This window comes from Oryzias latipes, chromosome 1, assembly GCF_002234675.1.
Source record: "Oryzias latipes chromosome 1, ASM223467v1".
In the NCBI taxonomy this organism is placed as follows: Eukaryota; Metazoa; Chordata; class Actinopteri; order Beloniformes; family Adrianichthyidae; genus Oryzias; species Oryzias latipes.
The window spans coordinates 21,872,002-21,894,550 of NC_019859.2; the positions used below are offsets into that span (position 1 = coordinate 21,872,002).

The 22,549-nt window shown below is 38.0% G+C and overlaps 1 protein-coding gene across 2 annotated transcripts in view; it reads left to right on the top strand.

Moving 5' to 3' along the window:
• Window positions 1-22,549, top strand: part of sdk1 (sidekick cell adhesion molecule 1) — a 306,103-nt gene that overhangs the window by 234,547 nt on the left and 49,007 nt on the right. For both annotated transcript variants that reach the window (XM_020704342.2, XM_011477316.3), the window contains 7 exons: window positions 2,120-2,235; window positions 5,507-5,702; window positions 6,552-6,650; window positions 8,096-8,287; window positions 17,930-18,051; window positions 18,144-18,253; window positions 21,093-21,243. In XM_020704342.2, coding sequence (XP_020560001.2) covers window positions 2,120-2,235; window positions 5,507-5,702; window positions 6,552-6,650; window positions 8,096-8,287; window positions 17,930-18,051; window positions 18,144-18,253; window positions 21,093-21,243 — 986 coding nt within the window. The remainder of the gene's footprint in view (window positions 1-2,119; window positions 2,236-5,506; window positions 5,703-6,551; window positions 6,651-8,095; window positions 8,288-17,929; window positions 18,052-18,143; window positions 18,254-21,092; window positions 21,244-22,549) is intronic.

Consider the following 22,549-nt stretch of genomic DNA (forward strand, 5'->3'; position numbering starts at 1 on the left):
TCAGCTCTGTCTGACATAAAATAAATGAAAGAGGCGCAATACGAACAAATGTAAATGAGGATTGCAGAGGTTTTGGGGGGTAAATCCCTCTTAAATGTGTGCATGTCCCCTGTTGACTTTTATGCCAACACTCAGTTATTATTAATAAAAATGAACTGAAGTACACAGCACACGCTGACATCCATACACATAAAACTGGCAGACATGACTCCAAGAAGAGGTTTCTATTTAGAAGAGGAAGTTAGACTCATTCATTGTTCGAAGGGGTGGGGCTCACTGGATAGAACACTTCTTGCTCTCTGCAAATATGTTAAACTTTGTGTTCAATTCTGATGATTTCTCATTATTTTCCCTTAAGGTATAATTTGGATTTTATCTGAAGATTTGAGCTGCAAGGGTCAAGAAACTGCTCCCCAGTTGTAACGTCAGACTTATTCTATATTCTCACTGGGCATGTCATGTGCGTTCAAGAACGTGTTAAACACACATTCTTGAAGGTACCTTTAGCATATGGTGTTCGCACTGGACAAGCACGGATGGGATTCTTCTTTTTCTACTGTTTACTAGCTCAAGTCCTTCACCTAAAGTTGCGAGAGTCTTGGTAAGAAATGTTGTACAAATCTTGCTCCAGGCTTTTTTTTACAGCTCTTTTCCGTAAGACTTGTTGTCATAGAATGCCAGGCGGGCACAAACATTAGTTAAAAGGATGGCACTTGCGTGTTTTAAAGGGAATGCCATCCATACCTTAATACCAAATCAGAGTCCCTGATAGGTTTAACTTTCAACGGCCACATGTTTCGTACATAGAGCCTGAAAACCGTCGTAGGAATTTGCATAGCAGTGTGTGAGCACAAGAGTTTTGAAACTTGCATTTACGCATGTTTACATAGACTTTACATTAATAGAGGCTGCTTGAACACGTGTTGCTGAGGACAGTAGGTTTACAGGCAGAGACAGGATTTCTAGTACAACAATTAATCTTCTGTCTGCCTCCTTTGATGCCATTCATTTTTTTATCAGATTTTGTTCTGGTTCATTACTTTTTGGGTGTTTTCCATATTCATGGCTGTGTTTGTATGTCATCTGGCCCATTCCAATCAAACAGAGCCTCGAAAGGTTTTTTTTTTTTTTTATGCAAAACATCGTTATCAATCTGCAGCTTTAGGACATCAGTCTGGGACTCCTCTCTTTTTCCTCTGGCTTTAACGTTCAAAAAATGACATGAAGAAAACAGAGAAACACGACAGACGCCTCTTGTTGCCAAAGAACTCGGTGTGAAACATTCGTTCCTTTGAGATTGTCTCCTGTTGCATATTCAATTCATCTCGTGTGATACATTTAGAGATCAGAACACGTCTACTGCTGTGGTCCCAGTAACAGGTTCTATTGCGCTGTGCTCTGACTAAAGATCTTTTGTTGCTTTCATTATGACCGCTTGCATGTTTAAACCATATAAAACACAAAAAAGAGCCACATAAGTCAAAGGGAACTAGATCAGAACCAGTGCAACCAGCTGTAATAAATAACACGTACAATTTGAGTGTTGAAGGGACATACTGTGCAAATGAATTGAATGATCAAATCAAAACATGCAAGAATTCTTGCAAAAATTTTAAAAGCACAGCTCTGTATGCATCTCTTTCATGTTATCAGGATTATCTGAGGTTTTGTTTTTTTTATGCAAGATTTAAAACTCAAAATTTGACAGAATTTTTTCACCGAGATGGTATGGAGTTTAAAAAGTACAAGCTGTCTGATTCTAATGAACTGAACCAGTCATTTATCTCTTTTTAAAGTAACATATGATGTGTAAAATGCCTAAATAAGAAAAAAGTGCAAATAAGTAGTGATTGCTTTAAGAAATTAGATAATTTTGCAATAAGACTGAAAAATGGAAGGTTTGGCATTCGGCTGCTAACGTTTTCATTTAGCAGGGGTTTTTAATTAAAGAAATGAGTCCACGTTTCATTTTGAACAAATGTACTGCTCAAAGGTTTTAAAGCCAAAGGCAATCCACAGGTTATAAAGTGAATATTTCTGCAGTTTTGCTCAGGCCAAAGTTCCTCACTTTGTGGTAAAACGGGTTTCAATCATCGTGTTTTTGTGTGTCTGTGCTCAGTTCCCACGGCACCTCCGCAGGAAGTGGAAGTTGTCGCAATTAATTCGACGACCATCCGCTTCACATGGAACCCTCCGCCCCAACAGTTTATCAACGGCATCAACCAGGGCTACAAGGTAAGCTTCTGAATGGGACTGAATTTGGGATTACTGTTAGTGATAGAAACTCTGTTTTTGTCTGTAAACAATTGTTAGATTGAGTTATTCAGTGTCACTTCATTCCCCTGACATACAGTATATGCATGTGCAGCACCTCTCTGGAAATTTGTTAACTTTTTTTCTTAACTATTGAAAGAGTTTAAAATGTTGCTTTTTCAACCACATTGTTTAATTATTTTCCAATTTTTGACCCAATTTGCCACAAATGGTTATGAGGGTGACAAAGATACAATCACAAATCCATTCTTACATGATCTGGGAGTCTCGGCCCTCCGTTTGACTCTCATGGAGGTCTTTGGATTTATCCTGTATGAAGCTACATTAGAAAGCAACAGCAAGTATTTCTCTAAGGATTAAGGACCTGAACAGTGTGAGCACTTTTGAAACATCAGTTCTAGCGTGGATTTATTTTCCACTGTCGTAACCAGCCCCCCGAGGAACTGATTACCATGACAAAACAAACACATCAACTTCTGGTTGCGCATGGCTGGGTTCATGCATTTGAGTCTACTTTACAGTGTGAATATTGCTCAGTAAATGCTATGGCTTTCCATCTTTTTAGTGGGACTCAGCTGGATGTGGTCTCTTTAAGTTAGGGTCTACTATTCAAAATCTATGAAGCCTTGCAAAGCTGCTGCTCATGTGAATATGCAACTCTGCCTGTGTTGTGGGCTTGCGATGGGGGTAGTTAATAGTTTTAATTAAAAGAGGATATGAAGCAAAGCCTCATCTCATTTCAGCCTCCCACAGATCACTGACTACATACAATACGGTTAATAATATACCTCAAAAGTCAGTAGCAGATGAAAGAATGGTTCTTTTTCCGACAACTTTAAATTCTCCTAGTTGGATAACCTTGAAAATGACTTTGCCCTGTTCCAGGGCCAGTAACATTTACTGCCTCCTTATTTTACCTATCTATCTATAAATCTGTCAGTCTGTCCGTCTTTTTATCGCAGATAGACTGCACTGGGTTATGGGCATAGGGCTGCACGCAGTAGGTTTCAATAGCAAACAGCTAAAGGAGCACACATAGCAACATCCACCAAACCTTTAAATCCACCAACATAGGTTAATAAATCCTTTAATGGCCCAAATGAAATAGTCCTGAAGTAAAAACAAAAAAAGAAATTACAAAGAGGACTTTGTTTTATCATGAAAAAGAACAAAGGTGAAAAGAAGCCATCCCATTTCTTGTCTTTGAGTTATACTCTTAGATCTGAGATCGGTTTCACACGACCCTAAATCAAGGCTAAGTAGCACCAAAAGTTAAGTAGATTGACTTACTTGACTTATATATGTTATGCCTAAACAATATTATCACACCCATTCCCTGGTTTTGCATTTTTAAAACATTACTAAAAGGAAAATGTATTGTTTACTGACCTTCATTTATTCTTTGGCAGGTTATTGTGAAGGTTACATTCCAAAAATAACTCACCATAGGTAAAATCCGCAAAGTAGTATTTTTTTTAACAATAATTATGGATGTTTAAAGGCTGTAAAACTCCTCATTATGCACTTTATACTCTTTTCTAAAACAAAAATGACCATTTTCACACTTTTCCTTCTTGTTAAATCTCTCAAAGTTCAAACCTTCATAGAAAAATAAGTCCAGTATTACATAGACTGATGATTACCGGTACATGGAAACCAAAGATCAAATCCTGATCAAGGATTTATGTTGATTTGACAAACTGAATGCATTCTGTACTATAGACACGGCTGACGATTGATTGAAATGGTCTACAGCCAATCAGGAGGAAGAACACAATGCGCTGTAAAAAATAAATAAATGCAAGACCGTATCTGCGAAAATGGCAAGACCACAGAGGGTGAGCCGCAATACAGTGAGGTACCACTGTATTGCAAATATCATGAATCACATTTTATCCAGAAAATGACCTAGTAGACTTTAGTGCTTTGCTTGATGGTTGTCTATTGCACAAGTATTAAGTCACAATTTATTGTTAAATATTAGAACTGTCTTCTTTTCTTTGTTTGCTACTGTTTGCATCTATGACATTCTCCCAGAGTCTTTATGTTTCCCTCCTGTTACCCCATCTGAGAAAGTTAACAATGGTTTTGCTTTACCAAATTGTACCAGCTGAGGTGTTCAACTCTGTTTGTACTTTGTTTTGTAGCCCAGTTTCTACTAAATGTGTGTTTGTCTATGTTGGTTAAATACCCACTGGCTCTTTATTTTTCTGTTTTTAACTTTAAAGAGATCCATTTTGTAAAACACTTCAGCAGTCTGTGATTCTAGAATCCACAATGGAATAAAGGTGATAAAAACCCTTTCCCTTGAATAATGAATATGCACTGTTAGAAAAATATAGGACAGTTTATTAAATGTCACTTGTGTGGGTTGTCCTATATGGGATGCTGCAGATAGAAACAATATCTTCACCAATTAACTGTGCTGCGATAACATGACATGCTGCAACCTATAATACATTGAGGTTTTAAGACAGTAACTTTACAAAGCACCAAGAAAAGGGCAGCAAGACTTAGTGTTCATTAAATACAAATACCAAAAAAGGTTAACTTACGTTTACTGAAAATGTTGCTAGAAACCACTTTATGAGAATGTTTTTATAACTGTATAGATTTCTAATATAATGTTTTACAAGTTTTAGTGTAAAAAAAGTTTTTTAAGTTGTAATTTAGACATTTCATTAAGACTATAGAAAATGTCATAATTTTGCTTTTATCCAAAGAGACTTGTTGGATTACTGGACTTTGTTAGTTTTATCTTGTTATTTATATTTTAAAAATTAATTATTTTTAATTGTCACAGTAAAAATATATTTATGTAATAATTAAATAAAATACATTAAATAATAATTTACAGTATGCGTTATATTGTTTTCCTCTGTTGATTGATGGGGTTCAGTAAAGCGAGGTGTTTACTCTGCTCCTTGTCTTCCTTTAATTTAGCTTCTCTGGAGTTGCTAGCACCTGTTTCTGCTTTTTAATCACAGCACCTGCTGCTCGTTTGTCTCTTCCTTCAGTGCTCGTATGCAAGTTCAGGCTTTCTGTTTACGCTTTGTCAAATCTTGTCGATTTTGGTTTCTTCTGTGTTGTGTTTGATGTTTTTGGTTTTAGAAAGTTTACTGTGTTTGTCTTACTTGGTTTACTAAATGGGTCAATTAGTATGTTACCAAGTGCTTTATTATTTCTTTTTTATAAAGCGTTTTTTTCCCCGTTTTTGTTTATTTGGACGCAGCTGATGGTCTGGCCGGAGCAGTCTCCAGAAGACATGAAGACAGTAACCATCACTCCTGACTACCCCAGTCTGCGGCACACAGGACTAGTGTCCGGGTTGAAGAAGTTTACTTGGTACTTTGGCTCCACTCTCTGCTTCACCACGCCTGGGGATGGTCCTCGCAGCCCCCCGACCTTGCTACAGACACACGAAGACAGTGAGTTCAACATCATTTGAGATGGAAGCCACTGTCATAATCGTATCCTGTTTGTACAGTTTATTTTATTTTTTGGGTGGGTGATGTGTATTAGTAGGTCTTTGTGCCTCCATCCTGTCCTCTGTGTCCCTTTGAAACTGATAGATATGTTGTCATGTGGGCTGGTATTTAAAGCCCACTCGTCCGTGGATAAACAAAACAGCTGCCACACCCAGGTACAAGAGCACACGCAACACAGTCACACCATCAAATAAATACAATATGCTACAGGCTGACAGGCAAGCAATTATTTCCAGCCAGCAATTATTGAGTGCTAAAAGGATATTAGAAGCCATGCGTATGCTCACACAAACACTCTAGGACACGCGTAGTGGTACTGACAGCAGTGGACCGGTATCGATTGGGTGCAGGGTGTGTTGCAGGGTTAACGGTGGGTGTAATTCTTACTTGATGATAGGTTTTTGCATGCATGTGTGTGTATGTGAGTGTGTGTGATTGTTATGATGTGTGACTGTTATTGAATGTCTCAGATGAATAGCTTAATCGCTCTGCAGGGAGAAGGGTTAGAGAGCCATGGATGAAATGAGAAATGACAAGCTTGCGTGCACGTGTGTGTGTGTGTGTGTGTGTGTGTGTGTGTGTGTGTGGACGTATGTACATGTGAATGCACATGTGATAATAAGGTAGTGTGGAAAATCAAACTGCTAAAGGTAATGGAAAGCCTTGGGCTTTTTATGAAAAAAAAAAGAGGATTTAATGAGAAAACTTAAATTAGTGTTAAAGAAGTTCATCTTTTTTTGATATTAGCAAAAATATTAAACTGTGTTTTTGTCTTTTGTTTTTTTACAGCACCTGGACCAGTCCACCAGCTTACCTTCACAGAAATTTTGGACACTACAGTCCGAGTCAGCTGGGCGGAGCCTAAAGAGAAGAATGGAATCATCACTGGTTAGAGCTGCTCGTCCTGTCATGATGCATTTACAAGCTTTTACCAGTCAACAATCACCTGTTCTCTCCATTCACCTACTTCTCTCTATAATCAAGAAACTTTCCTCCAACCATCTCATTTGCCAATCGTTCAGAATGATACAAGCTTCAATTAATTCTGAGTTCTATGTGGGAAAAAGCGGATGTGAGCAGTACAACATAATACAGTTGTCATTTTTAGTTGACAGCTATTCTTCTCAGTTAGATTGGTGCAGTCTGAAAACACATGGTTAAGTCAAACAGTATCCAACCTATAGTTCCCCTTAAAGACCCTCTCCAATGACAATTGTGCTTTTAACATTTACTTGTTGAATTGTTCTCATAATGGAGTACACATACAAAAAATATTAGGATAAAAATTTCATTTCTGAGGATTTCTTTATTCAAACTTTTGTGAATCAGGAACAGGCAAAAAAATGCAGTTTTAAAATGCCTATAGCAGTGACATAGGTAACTCAGAGGTGAATTTCTAATAAACTACTGCTGCTCTGCATAAACTATGTCCTAGAAAATGACAGTTTTGTTTTTTATTCGGGCCCAAAACAACAAAATCATCATTAAAAGACCACTGAGAACATTTGTACTATAGATCAAAAGATAATTGGAGTGGGACTTCCTCATGAGCTTCTTCCCAGTCTTTAAGGCTTTGTGTGGCTCTGCAGTAACGGCCCTCTGTCGCCGACATTATGTTTGTGATCAGCTGATTCATCATCCACTAATCCCTTCCTTCTGCAGTTTGTCTTCCTACATTATCAAAAACATGCCCCTCATCCCATGTGTTCCAACACCTAGTGTGTTGTTTGTGTAGCACATCACAGAGCATAAGGAACTACTCCCACCCCACCCCCATCAGCTCCTTCACACTACTGCCAGACAATGACGCTGGCGAACAGCACATGCCTGCTGTTAACTTGTGGGTTGCACGTGTGCATTTTTCGTGTTAGCATGACATTGTGACCCATTTCAATACAAAGCAGCACTAGAGGCCTGCATTGCAAGGTAACAGTGCTTTTACAGTCAGCTTACACACTCAGAGGAGCAGGAAAATGGATATTCAGTGAAGGTCACCTTGTACAATTACTTTTTTTGCTCCTGAAACAGATTTTCATCCAGCACCTGGTAAGGATGGAGACGGATGAGGCACCATTCGCTCTCCTCAGGGCTTTACACACAAATGGCTTCACTCACACACCCGTTTCAGGGTGTTGGAGTGTGATGCATGGCAGGGAAGATACAAAGGGACAGACAGGAATTTTGACTCTAGTTACTCCTCTCACACCCTCTCTTCTTGTTTAGCTCTGTCCTTTTTCATTATAAGAAGGCCCATATGTGTATGGATTTTTGCTTATGTCTACAATGTATACATCTTTAGTAATAGAAGAAAACCTCTGTTGCACATCCTTTAGGCTATACGTTGTGGTGGGAAGTACCTGGCGTTGAGTCGAGTCTTGTGGAGCGATCCTTGCCCAACTCCACCCTGCAGTACCAGCTAACAGGCCTGAACTCCACCACCAAGTACACAATCCAAGTGGCTGCACTCACAGCAGCAGGACAGGGCGTGGTTACATCCTCCACCATCTCCACTGGAGTTCCACCAGGTATTGTGGATTCTACGCACACATAGACAACAATGACAGTAGATGTTAAAAATTGTTTTCTTCTTGTGTGGATTTGCACGTCTCCCAGAGTAAGTATGAGTGATGAGCTCTCAGGATGCCTTTGTCTTTCCCCAGGCTGATAAGTGGCTGCTACTGTGCGTCCATGAATCATCACCCACACCGTCGACACATACATTCATATACTCAGTCACACAAGAATTAGTTGTTTACAGCGACTTTCAGACCTCTTTAATCCAAGCTGTATTTCTGTGCCTATGTCATTTGCAGAAAATGAACTTGTATGCGTGCAATTCCAAACTGCATTCATTATTAGTGCTGATAAGGTGCAAATAACAATGTGGAAAAGACACAGCAATGGATGAAGTGAGGACATGAAAAAAAAAATCAAAGAAAAAACCTAAAGAGGGGAGATGAGATTCAGAGACGTAATGGCGGAGGAACAGAAATTGTAGACTCCAAAGAGCAGGGGAGAGTCTTTCTGAAAAGACTGGAGTGCAAAAGACTGGAAGAAAAACCTGGTTCGTACAAGCAGGATTTTGTCTTAACATTTTCTGTTGACTAATTTATGAGTAAAAGCTGAAAAAGTGAAAGTAAGATGGATACAGACAGCTCTTACATTCAGAGGTTATTCATTAATTCATGAAAGCAAAAGAGTGAAAGAAAGACGAAGGACGGAAGATTAGGAAAAAGAACTAAAGAATGAACAGAGGGTAAGTAAGAGATAGAACACGAGAGATCTACCAAACATGGATTCTTTTCTTGTTTATTTATTCATGAATTCACTGAGTTGAAAGGATTTTGTCATTCGTCTAAGCAAAGCAGCTGATCTCAACATTTTCACATTATAACCTTTACATTTACAGAACAGCAGTAACTTTCAGCTGTAAACTTACTTGTGGTCTTCACACGCTCTCCATACATCCAGACTAAAAACACAAGTTGACACTGTCAAAATTATGCGGTCCTTTCACTCTAAAATCAACTTATCATTGAATAACTATTTCTTATGTGTTTTAACACAATATAAGACAATGTAGTATTAAAAATAGATTTCACTTTTTTCATCAGAACTGTTTTTTATAAAATCTATAAAAAACAGATTGGAAGTTCTTTTGTTTACTCTACATTTGCCTGCTTTGTTCTGGGGAAATTGTATTGATTGGTGCATATGTTGATTCATTACCAGAAAAAAGTGCTGTCACATATTCAATTTGGTTGCAGCTGATTTTAAATGTCACTTGCCAGACTAATGGTAGTTAAATTCAGCAGCTGTCAATAAAAATATCTATTCAAAGCCAGTAGTGTTTTAAAAAGGTTGAACTCCAGATTGTGAAAGCAGCGTGTAAATTCAGCACCTTTGTTTCTGTACAGGATTGTGAGTACAGCACATATCAGTGAATCCTTTTGTGATCACGCATATTTACATTTTGTCAAACAAGATTCAGCTTTAAAGGCAGTCATTGAGAAAGCATGAGCACAACTTTTAACCTGCTTACCAATACGTATCTGCCCCCCCTAGCTCTGTTCTACCAGGACATCTATTCAAAAGGCTGATGTTATTCGCACCTTTTCACATGGGACCAGCACAAAAAGTGATGGAAATTCATGTTTGGCCACACGTAATATGTGCAGCCAAGATGCGCATTGCTGCATTGCCTTCACGTATTTTACATGCGTCAAAGGATGCATTTTGTTGTTGGCCGCATGTATTTAAAATTATACTTAAAGTCCGATTATTCGTCAAGCTCGTAGGTGTGTGAAATGAGTTCTCCGCATTTGATTCATCCCATGGAGGAGCAGTGAGCAGCAGAAACCGCCGCACTTAGGAACTATTTCTGCACAATCACTTACTTGTCGGAATATTTGAATTCAGGAGTTTCAACTCAGGAATGACAGACAAAAGTTCCTCATTTAGAGATCTGATGGCTGAGTCTGGGTTTGACAGTGACCACAGTAACCTGTACTTGTCTGACTGAACTATCTGGGAAAGATTCCTGAAACACTGGAGGAAAACATACAACTCAAAGTGCACACCTACACAAAGAATTTTTCCTGTGTGAGATTGATAAAGTTCTATTTCTTCCATTCATACATCCAAATCCTGAACAAATAGGAAGTTGATTTTTCCATTCCAATTTTAAAGACCAACTTTTAACATGTTCTTGTGGTGTTGTTCTGACTATAGAGGACATATGCTAGGACAATTAAGCTCAAAATAACATTTCTGAGAAGGGGGTGAGGTTGCTCCGCACCAGCAGTCTAGCCCAGAACTCGGAGGAAAATTACTAATAAACCATTGCTGCTCTGCAGAATCTATTTCCTAGAAAACAACACAGTTTTTTAAAATTTAGGTTCAAACCATCAAAACCACAATGAAGTCGCCACTAGGAATGCTTTTACAATAGATCAAAAGAGGATCAGAGTGGGACTTTAAAGCTATTAGTATATGTCAACATTTTTAACAGCATTTTTAAGGACCCGAACACACATGCACTCAAAAAGGTACAAAGATACTTTTAGAATATTTATGTTTCTCTATCTGTACAACCTAATTGAAATCCTAATTCTTAATTTAAATATCATCAGTTAATTTCTAACCATTTTCCTCATTAAACTTACATTTTAGCCCCTTCACCTGACCAAGTGGATTAAAATTGCACTGTTCTTTATTTTAATCGGTTTTAGGTCCCTACTGGTCTTAACCAGCTTGGCTGGTTGTACAAAAAAAGGTCCTGATAAGGGCACAAATACAAGAGTGCACATACACACCCCACTTCAGCAAAATAATTGCTTTGTCAGATTAGGACATATCTCTTTGAAGAAGTCATTAAAACTAGAATTAGTGATGTTACGTAGCACTTGTTAATGAACAGCCATGTCTGACATAAGGTTAGTGATACTATTAAGATTATTAAGGCTCAGTTGCTCTTCAGATTAAGGACACTGCTTGGCTTTCAATTCCATTTGCCCTCATATGATGCAACGCTTTTCTCTAATTGATTTTCTTGAAAAACCTGTTTGTACATAAAGAAACTCTCTATAACCATTTTCATATTTAATCAATTTCATCCAGAAGGAAATAAATATGTATATAAAAACATATATAATATGTAATATTATAAAATATAAATAATATATTATGAATATGTCATTTAGAAATTCATAACAAATGCATTAACCAGGTAACAGAAAAGGTTTATGAAGGAAGGTGACAGCAGTCTTTCATAATGCCTGCAACATCTCTGTACCTTGTTTTAGTTATTCTGCATAAAATAAGAGTTATGTTTGCATACTGTACCACCTCTGCAGCATTTAAAGCTCTGACAAAGAAAACACAAATGAAGTGTAATTCAGTTTCCTGGAATCAAGGGACAAAGTTGTGAATTTTTGGATGTTTTGGCAAAAATTGATAAGAATGATTTAACAATGAGTTAGTGTGTATTGAACAATAAATTTAAAGGTATAAATGGTGTATATTTGATAGCGCTTTTCTTCCTGCCTTGAAGGCCCAAAGCATTTTGCAGTCACAGCCCCATTCATCCATGCACACACACATTGACACACTGATGGCTGCTCTGCTGCCTTACTCTGACGCCAACCCATAACCACCAGGACCAATCTGGGGTTTAATGTCTTGCTCAAAGACACTTCGATCAGAGGTCAACTCCTCTACCTATGCACCACAGCCACCTTCTAAAATGTACTAAGCATCACAGACCTATATTCACTAGACTGATAATCTCTTTCTTCACTCAAGGGATTCTGTTCTGCGGATCCTCAAGTAGAATAGGCACATTGACCAGGGTTTGCTCCGCCCACTGCAAATACATGTCGGAAATTAACAGTTTAATTGGACAAAGTAAAGTAAGAGTGTTGATAAGTGCACCTTTAGGTCTACCCGCCTGCCAAAGAAACACAGCTCTTGATAATGCACCAATCTAGTAAAACAAAATTGAGCGTTACTTCAACAATAACCAACACAAAACACAAGCACAGAGAGTTGGGAAGAGCAGACCACAGTGTAAAAAGAGACACTACATGGCAGCACTCTGTTGCTAAGCTGAAGAGACAAACAGAACCACTTGCAGCTGAGCTCCCCTCTAAAAAAAAAAGACGACATTTAGAATGCCTTCAATAGTTCTGGTCCAATCTGAACCCTCCACCACTTAGCACCTCACCCTCAAAAGCAGGACTCACACAAAGACCCATGCAGACCCACAAAAAACAGTGAGGTGAAAAATACACACTTTCACAGAATAAAAGGAAAAATAGACTACCTGTAGCTGCAACAAGGCACTGCAACATCTTGTACTTCACGGTTTGTGTCAAATATGTGAACTGAAGGTGGAGAGTTGCTTAGCGTTTATGCTTGCCATGACAAACAGTCCTTTCAAGTGGTAGTAAAGGACCGCCTGCTGTATTCCAAATGGACTGTTCAAAACCACCAGACATGGGCAATTAAACGCATACATACATCGTTAAAAACAAACAGATGGACAGATATTAAAGTCCCAGAGTGACCTGGATGGAAAAAATTGGTACAGATAAGTGGCATGTTGCAAACTGTTTTTTTTATTTTATCAGAACAATTAAAAATAAACTTTTTCTTTACGAGTTTGTTGGTGGGATTTTTTTCTCCCATAAAGCTGATGCCATGAGTTCATACTGCTTCAGATTTTCTGAAACTCTGCTTCTTCTGGCCAAGTAAAAAAAAAAAAAAAAAGTTGGAGCTTACAAAACAATCCTGCACCCAGTTTATTAGTTGATGTTGTGATCACAATTACGGCCAAATTATCACCTGCTTCACACACAGAGATGACTAAAGGAGATCCTGGTTTTTAATGAGGGGAGGCTGTGTGAAAGGAGCAACCGTAGAGGGATTTCACCAGCATCACAGGATCATTGTGAATGCACAGAAGGAGGCTGAGTACAGAAACAAAGATGCCTTTTTATCATGATTTCTGTGTGCTAAAGCCCACCGTTTCAGCCAGGGTAACTTGGTGGAGATGATTACTTCTACATCAAGTCTTGTCTTCCGGCTTCTTATTGTCTGCCAGTAAGTGTGCCACTCCGGCTGCCAGTGACTTGCAACCAAACTGCCTATTTCCTGCCTTTCATTATTACCATGAAGATGGAACAAAGTCAGAATAGAAATGTGTCAAATTAATTACCACAGTTTTGCTGCCTATTCAGAAATGTATAGGCTTTTAACTGTGCAGTTCCTTTACCTTGCCCCCCTCTGCTGTTCAAATCCATCTTTCTGAGTATTGTATTGATGACCATGAAAAAAAAGAATTGCTCTGACACACAGATGGCAGCTGTAGCACAGTGCCAGGGCTTTACTATGAATGAACTTTCACGATTTTATGGCTCAGAACTATTTGAAGCTTTATTTCACATAAGTACGTTTCCCCCCCCCCCCTTTTTTTGTTTTGCTTGTGTCGTACTAAAAATCTTTGACAGTCATCAAAACATGCTGAAGTACTGACAACATTTTTGTCAGCTTTGGAGTTGTCATTTTTGTCGATTCTGAGGGGTCTCTGCAGGGAATATTATTTTTTTTGTTTATTTCTTTTGATCTACCCTACTGAATACATTTGTCATGCTGCAGTGCCTCTGTCCTTTTCCTCTTGAACAAAATGCAGGGTTGGTTTAATAAATGTGTTTTGCATGTGGTTGTGACAGCACCAAGAAGGCAGGGGATTTTCATCACAAAGAATTTTCTAAGTACCTATTGAAACGTTAAAGTGTAATACATCTATTTTTTATGAACATAACAAAACCCTCTTGGTTACTATAACAACAGAAGGATTGGAGAAGGAAAAATAAAGACTAAAAGCAAACAAAAGCCTTGGAAGCTGATGGACATGCAGCAGGGTGTTACAAGACTTTCATGGAACCATTTGCACAGTTATTATTGAAATCATTTAACTGCACTTTCGAGACAGCTGAAATCGGTCCCATTTTGATAAAATGCAGTTATTGCTCGATTGCCTAAAGATTGGAAGGACAGAATGAAATCCTTTTATTATAGACTTGTTAGTGTTTTTGCATCAAGACTCCAAAGTGTTCACCTCAATTCTAATTTAGAGATTTAAAGAAAAATCTTCTAGTATGATCCATTCAGTGATTAATAGTGTGTGAATGTGTGTGTGTGTGAATGTGTGTGTGTGAATGTGTGTGTGCATGGGTGAATGGGACTGTGACTGTAAAGCGCTTTGGGCCTTCGAAAGAGGGTAGAAAAAAGCGCTATATAAGTGTACGCCATTTACCATTTACCATTTAATAGGCACAAGCCTCCAACTCCTTGGATTTGCTTTATGCAGAATTTGATTTGAGCTGAATTTCAACGTAACCTTTTTACATTTTTTATAAAATTTACAGTGCACAGAAGTTGAAGAAAGAAAAATGCTTTCCAAAGTAACATCTTTCATTCATTTCCTTTTAGGAAAGCTTCGGAAAAGAATTAATGGAGCATAACAAATTGAGGCAAAAGAAAATGTGAAATTACATTGTTTACAGTGGCAGCTCAGAATAAAAATAAAACAATTTTTTTGCAGATGACAGTCCGATGCTTTTGGATCGTTTATTCACCTACTCCCTGGAATTCATAAAAGAATATGTAATACCGTCAAGCTATAACACAAACCTATGCAAGTCCTTGGGGTAAAGATCTCATTTCACCCCCAGTCAATTTACCGCTAGATATCTCTTGAAATGTTTTTTTTTTTTTAAGTGTGCAAAATGATCTAAAGATATATCTGGCACTGTAAAAGGCCTGGGAATAACTGCAAGAGTCGTATGTTAAGCCAGTAGAAAGAATATCTTAGATGCAAAGAAAAGAAAAACTACAGAACAACTTGCATAAAAACCTGGACTTGTACAGTAAAATGCAAACCAGAGTATATTTGTTCATGTGTAGGTGAGGCCGCTTTATTTGTATGGCACCTTTCATCTGCTGAAGATAATTTAAAAAGTTTTACAGAGACATCAAAATTAAATTTTACAATTGAAGAAAAATATGTTGATTAAAAATTAGCACTTTAAAAAAAGCAGAAACAATTGAAGTTTATAATATATAGAGGCTGCCATCATCTATTTACCACAAATTTGCTAAAAGCAGCTTCACCCTATTAAGTTTGGCTGAAGGTTTTAACAGATAAATACATTCTGGAGATTTTGAGTTTTACTGGGTTTGTGAACAAGTAGATCAGACAAAAGTTTCCACCTTGAAGTGGGAAAGCAATATTTAAGTCTCACTCCAATCATCTTTTGATCTATTGTTAAAAGCGTTCCAAGTGGTTTCTTATGTATATGATTAATCTGTTTTTAGCCAAAATTTAAAAAACTGTGTCTTTTTTTAGGACTTAATTTCTGCAGAGCAGCAGGAATTCGTTAGAAATTTGCCTCTGAGTTGTGGGCAGGACTATTGGCACAGAGTTAGCCTACCCTCATTTCCCACCATTCCTCTGTTTGGAGCATTAAAGCCATACAGTTTTGAGCCAGATGCCAGCTCCAACAAGGAAAATAAAGACGTAATTGGATCTATTTGTCTACAAGTAGATGGATTGGACTGGAGCGAAGCAGGGAGTTTGTGGCCCACTGAATGTAGCACCTATGTCACTGCTACTAGCTTTTAACAGTTTCATTTTTACACCTCCTCCTAATTCATCCCAATTTGAATAAAGAAATACTCAGAAAGACAGATCAAAATATGAATGGAGAGGGACTTTAGGGCAGCGTCTTGAATAAAAAGAAGGATTAAATTAAGTCTATGACTCTAGAATTCTGAAATAAAGCAACAAGCTTACCACTTAATCTATTTTCACTATATATAAATGAATCTATTCTCACTATATATAAATGAATCTATTATCACTATAGATAAGTTAATCTATTATCACTATAAATAAGTATAGTGCTAACTTTGTGGATACTGTCTGATTTGATGGGGGGGGGGAGAATAGGAAACATTACCGTATTTTCCGGACTAAGTCGCTCCGGAGTATCGCACCAGCCCAAAAATGCATTATAAAGTAGAAAAAAAGTCACACTGGACTATAAGTCACATTTTGACGGGAAATTTTTTTGACAAAATCTGAGACCGAGAACTAATAACTTGCACAACCTCATATGACACAATCATAGCAGACTGTTTATCTCATAATTTCACAGTAATTCTTTCTCATACTTATTTATTTATTCCTTTCATGAAGCATAATTAGCCAACTAATACTCTGTTTTCATGCTGTATTTGTAGAAACAGTTGTCATTTTTATTGCATTTCTGAATCTATGAAATCATTGGAAAATAGAATATTATGTTGTTAGCCTTCAAGATCTTAATGTAAAAAAGGTTTGCTGATTCTCTGAGTCACTTAACATACTCTTAACACTTAACATACCTCATACATCAAATTGACCCAGAAACATCATCTCTGTTCCTCACAAATGAACATAACAGGAGGGTTAACAATGTATTTTTTTCAATTTATTTCTAATATAAGTTGCTGCAGAGTATAAGTCGCACCCCTTGCCAAACTATGAAAAAAAGGGCGACTTATAGTCCGGAAAATATGGTAAATTAAGATGATGACCCCCACAACGTGTTAATGATAGCTTAACCCCAGGCTGTCTGGTTTTACATTTAGAAAATGCTAGCCCCTTTTTCTAGCAAGATCCCTTACAAAATCATAAAAAAAATGATCTTCTGTAGCCTTTTTAAGGTAAAACATCACACTAAATATAAACAAAGACTGAGCAATAATAGTCAGGCAGGGCATCTTCAATCTTTTCATGGTGTCTAAACTAGACCCATGGTGGAGAGTTATTGTTGTGGCTTTGTCATAGGAGCAAAATAGATTAGGAACTATTATTGGGAGTAAAAGAAAAAGGGAAATAACACACTCTTTAAATGAATACCTAGTTAAAAAGCGAGGTTTTTTCTTCTTGATCTCAAGCTGCTTTTGTTGTGTGGTAAATATGCTTTTTTCAGTGCTGTGTTTTTTTTATGTCTTTGCGCACAGATGCCTCCATATTTCAAATTTAAATATGTTTATCTTTCTTAACTGCATTTTTTGTTGTTGCTTGTTTTGTCTTTTTGTAATTGGCCTTTGCAATTACAAGTTTGTCCTCATCAGTGTCTGCTAGGCCTGCACAATATACCGCAAATTTATCGTTATCGCAATATCCAGCTCTGCAATATGCATATCGCAAAAGACGGTGAATATTGCAATAAATCATAAACCCAAAATGTGTTAAAACAATGTTATGGCAGCTTGAAGCATTTAACGCATCAAATAAATCCGTTTATGTTTTGACCAATCAGATGGACGCCTACCCATTCTTTACCAATCAGATGGAGGCCTTTTATGTTAGACGATTGACACTTATGTCGATGAGGGTCATTTGGAGTATAATTTTTAAACTGTTGCAATGAAATGGGAATGATGTTTTTGGTTATTTTTCTATTTGTTTATATACCGCAAATTATATCGTTATCGCCATATTGATCACTTATATCGCATATCGCAAGTTTTCTTCATATCGTGCAGCCCTAGTGTCTGCAAAGGTACTTTTCATGTTGTTATCATGCTGTAAATTATTATTCCTCTTTCTGCAGAACTTCCTGGAGCTCCTTCTAATTTGGTCATCTCCAACATCAGCCCTCGCAAAGCAACTCTTAAATTCCGCCCTGGTCCTGATGGGAAGACCACCATATCAAGGTGGATTGTTGAAGCTCAGGTACGTGTGACTGTGTTTATGTTGCACCCACATTCCTGCTGATGATTTAGCAGGACACAGTTTTTAAGGACATGCCCCTCCCTCTTGGGCAGGTTGTAAAGGAGGACGGTAAAGAGGACACGTGGAGAGTCGTTTACGAGGAGAACCATCCGGATGCAGACACATTAGAAATCCCCAACCTAACGCCATTTACTCAGTACAGGTGAGCAGCAGCAGACGAACCTCTTCAATCATTACCACAAATGTACAGTATTTACACACATCAGCGTGCACACATCTCACTCTTCACCGGTTTCTGCAGGGTTGCAAAGCTCAGGTGAAGTTCGATAAATCACACAGGCAGAAGAGAGACAGTTCCATCTGGGACTTTTCTGTTTGTCAGCACCTTCACATGTGCAGCATGCAGATTCTTATTACCCTCCTGCACCTAGCTAAAAAGAAGGAGAGAGATGAAGGCACAGGAGTAGGAAGTTAATGAGAAAGTGAGGAGAGCAAAAGAAAAAGAGCCAAGTCATAAGAGACAAGGAGAAGAGGAGGCTGATAAGGAGAGAGGAGGGTTTGTAATCCCTCCTCAAGGGCTGTGAGGGGCTTACATTTAGTAAAAGTCATCTATTGACACTTGTAACAGCAGCAGCTTTTTCTTTTCCGTTTGTCTCTTTCCTTCACCACCCATCTGCCCGTCTCTCTCTCTCCTCTGATTATCCATTTTTATCAGTCTGCTGGTCTGACTGTGTCGCTTGCTATCTTTGCCTTCATCTCTAATGGGATTGCAGTTTGTATGCACACATCGTGCACTCATAGGGATTATGTTGTTGCAGGCAACACCTCCGGGATGTTGCATGAAGTGATGTGCTTGCTGTATTTCTTATCCCCTGCTCTAAGTCCCTCTTTACACCCCGCTCTCTATCTCCCAACACAGGGACTACAACTCACAGGCGCAGTTTCACACACTCAAATGTTTTTATCTGTCGCAGCCAAACTGTTGCTTTCAGAGGTAATGAGGGTAATAAACACCCCTCCATGTCCCCATCTCTGCATATTTGCAATTGTTTCTTGTCAGAATGTTTGCTGCTTTCAGATAAGAGTCAAAACATAAATAAACATGGAAAAGTATGAGTTGTGACATGACCTAATTCATTTACATTCTAACACCGTTGTAGCTCTATTCGTTTACCAACCTTACGGTGTGCAGTCCACAGTATTCCTTAAAAAATAAACCTGATCATTCCTGACATTTTTTGCTACTTTTACATGTTTCCCAAGTCTTTGTTAAACGTCAAATATTCAAAAAAAGAATGATTACATTTAGTCCACTTCTTTAGTAGTAAACAGATAAAGAAAGAAGCCATATGAAAACTTTAAGTTGATGCAGCTACAAGAGATAATGGAGAAATGGTACATGCAATTAAAAGTAGATTCATGTAAACTCATCTTATGTGAAGGTTGAAAAGTCCTTCAAAGTTCCTATGACATTTAAAAAAAACTGTTGGAACCCCTTTGTTATTGAAAGGGAAACCTACAGTGGTCACCAAAAAAACAAAAGTCAATCAAAATCAAACAGTGCTTCTGATGGATCATGGATCAAAAAGCAAACAGGCCTCGACGTAAATTATTATTGAATATGGACATTTAAACCAAGGTTTTCCTTTAACAACCATCACAGGTATCTTTAAACCAGTCATCTGTAAGTCTGCATAAAGCTCAACAGTGATCCCTTTGCTGTTAGGTGACATGATGAGTAAACGCTAAATGTGGACTGCAGAGAAGGAGATATTTACATTGTGAGATTAAAAAAAGAAATTCATAGCCAAACATGTCAAGGGTATGTCAAAGACTATGGGAGCATCTCCACGCAGCCTGATGTTCTTGTGGCTGCATCTGCTTCAGAATTCTAAGGTCTTCAGGAGTCTAGACAGTATAAGTGGTTATGGCAGTAAGAGGGGAACTGATGACAAACTGAGGAGGCAGATACAATGAACAGTAAGAACAACCTAAACAGACAAAGGTAAACTGCACAGTCAAAGTACATCAGTGTCACAATGAGCCATCAAGTGTTTGAGACAAAGTGGACTTCATGGGGAATGACTAAGGAGGACACCACTATTGAAAACAAGTTTATGTAAAACCCAGAATGGAATTTTTCTCTGTACACACTGACAAACCACAAAGACTCTTGGAGAATGTCCTTCTGACATTGAGACCAAATGATGCTTTTTTGGTAACATCAGCTCTGCGATCACAGATGCAATAATGAAGCAAATCAAGAAAAATCCTCTGTTTTTACTGTGAAACATAGTCTGTCATTTTTTGAGGTTATATTGCTGCCTCTGGTACTAGGTTAAATTTGTGAAGGTAAAAAGAAATCCTAATGTTATAAAGGCGGTCTGGAGAGAAATGTGCTGTCGGGTGTCAGAAAGCTTGAAGTCAAGGCTCTCGTCAAGATTCTTCCAACCCGACAATAAATCAAAACACAAATATGTAGAAACACCAAGGAGGGCTAGGAAGCAATATAGTGAAGAATCCCTTCATTTCTGATAGAAATCAAGTAAGTTAAGCATTTGTGGAAGGAACTGAAAAACAGCGTCTGGAGAAGATGCCATTCAGACCTGAAATTCTGAGCAGTTTGCTCAAAAGGAATGGAGCCAAATACCTATTGACAGGTGAATAATTGTTACCTCGGGAGGTTGTCCAACAGTTTCAATAGTTGTGGGTTGTTTAGACTTTTGTTTATTATTCATTTATTAAATTCTAAAAAGTTTGGTTTTCACAAGTGTATTTTCATCTAAAATGTATAAATTTTTTATTTTCATGTTGTTCATTTTAAGTACTTTCAGAAAACATTGCAGGTTGTTTCTTCATCATAGTACATTGCAGAGGCCCTAAATGTTAATTTTGTGGTTTTTATGATCTTAATTGTAAAGAAAATGTAAGTTTTAAAAGACTCGCTGGGAGTCGTTAATGAATTGATATTATTGCTGTGATTTTGCTCTCCTCGTCAAAGTAAGTTGTAAGTTGTAATTTTTATTTTACTTTATCACCAGGTTCAGGATGCAGCAGGTGAACATTGTTGGTTCAAGTCCCATGAGCGCCCCCTCTAGGCTGATTCAAACACTACAGGCTGCCCCTGACACACATCCGTCCAACCTCCGCCTTGTGTCAGCCACACAGACCAGCCTACGTTTCAGCTGGAAGGTATGACATTGCACACACAGACCAACACACACGCGCTGGAAACCCACCTGGCTCTGAGAAAGAATAAACCTTTTTTTCTGCCTCTTTACTCAAATGTAAGTGGTGTTAATTTGGCTGGGTCTCTTTTAGTTCTTTGAAAACCCTTTCTGTGTATTCCCTCATAATTATACATCAATGAGAACACAGCTTTCACATCTGTGTGCTCACTTAAAGGCAGCAGGGCTGAACAGGTTGAGTGGCTGTCAGCCTATAATTAGTGTCTCTCTGGTTATCAGTGCTAACACTAATCTATCACATTTCCTATTCACTGCTTTGGACCCCTACCAGAACAAACTGCAATGTAATTTTCTCTTCACTGTCGTCTTTCTTTCCTTTTTTTTGTTTTTCTTTCTTCCTGTCGTCCTTTCTTCTTCCCTCCATCTCTTTGGTACCCATTCCACTGTTCCATTAAAACATAAATTGCGAGCAGAATATTTTCCATTTAAGAGTTGGAATGAGAAAAAGAGCCTGTCAAATGAGACACAGACACTGAAGAACTAGGGGCTACAAGAGCAGCATGCTAATGGGACTTTACCTGTATGTTGGCGCCCAGCCTGAGCTTTGCTGGTTTTCCACAATAATGGAACCATCACAATGGTTTTAGCTCAGGCTATTATTCTAAGCTGCACATTAAGGGTAATAAAGCTAATGTGACATACTGTATTATGGCCCCTAAATGCTAAACTGTGCTAAGTCACTCAGGTATTTAAAATGACTCAGTATCTCTCTTCCCTATTGTTTGTGTAGCACAGAGCAGACTCTGTGTAGCTTATGTCCTCTCAAAGTGAGGCTGCAGTGAACATGATTTTAGCGCATTTCATTCCAGAGTTGATGAATGTGCTTGGTCAAAAGCAATGCTGAGAAGATGACAAAAACAGCCCTTTTTTTATTCTTGAAGGGATTTGGAAGAAGAAATATAAAGGGGTAGAGGAAGAAAGATATTTTTGTAAATATTTTAGAATCTTTCATGCTAAGTGATCCTTTTGGTCTGGAAATTATTCAGTTAAAGACTCACTCTTGATGAAAATCCAGACTTTGTTGTTTTTAACATGTTCTTGAAGCATTTTTTAAGAATGGAGGACATATATATAGATATACAATGGCAAACAATGTGCTCCGCTCCATTCTGATTCGTCCACTTGTGGAGTGTAAAGAGATGGATTAGTGGCCACGGGCTTACATTTCGTCAACTGTCTCGCCAACAGTTTCTGCAGAAAATATGTCCTAGAAAACAACCGTTTTTTGGTTGTTTTTTTTTTACACTTTG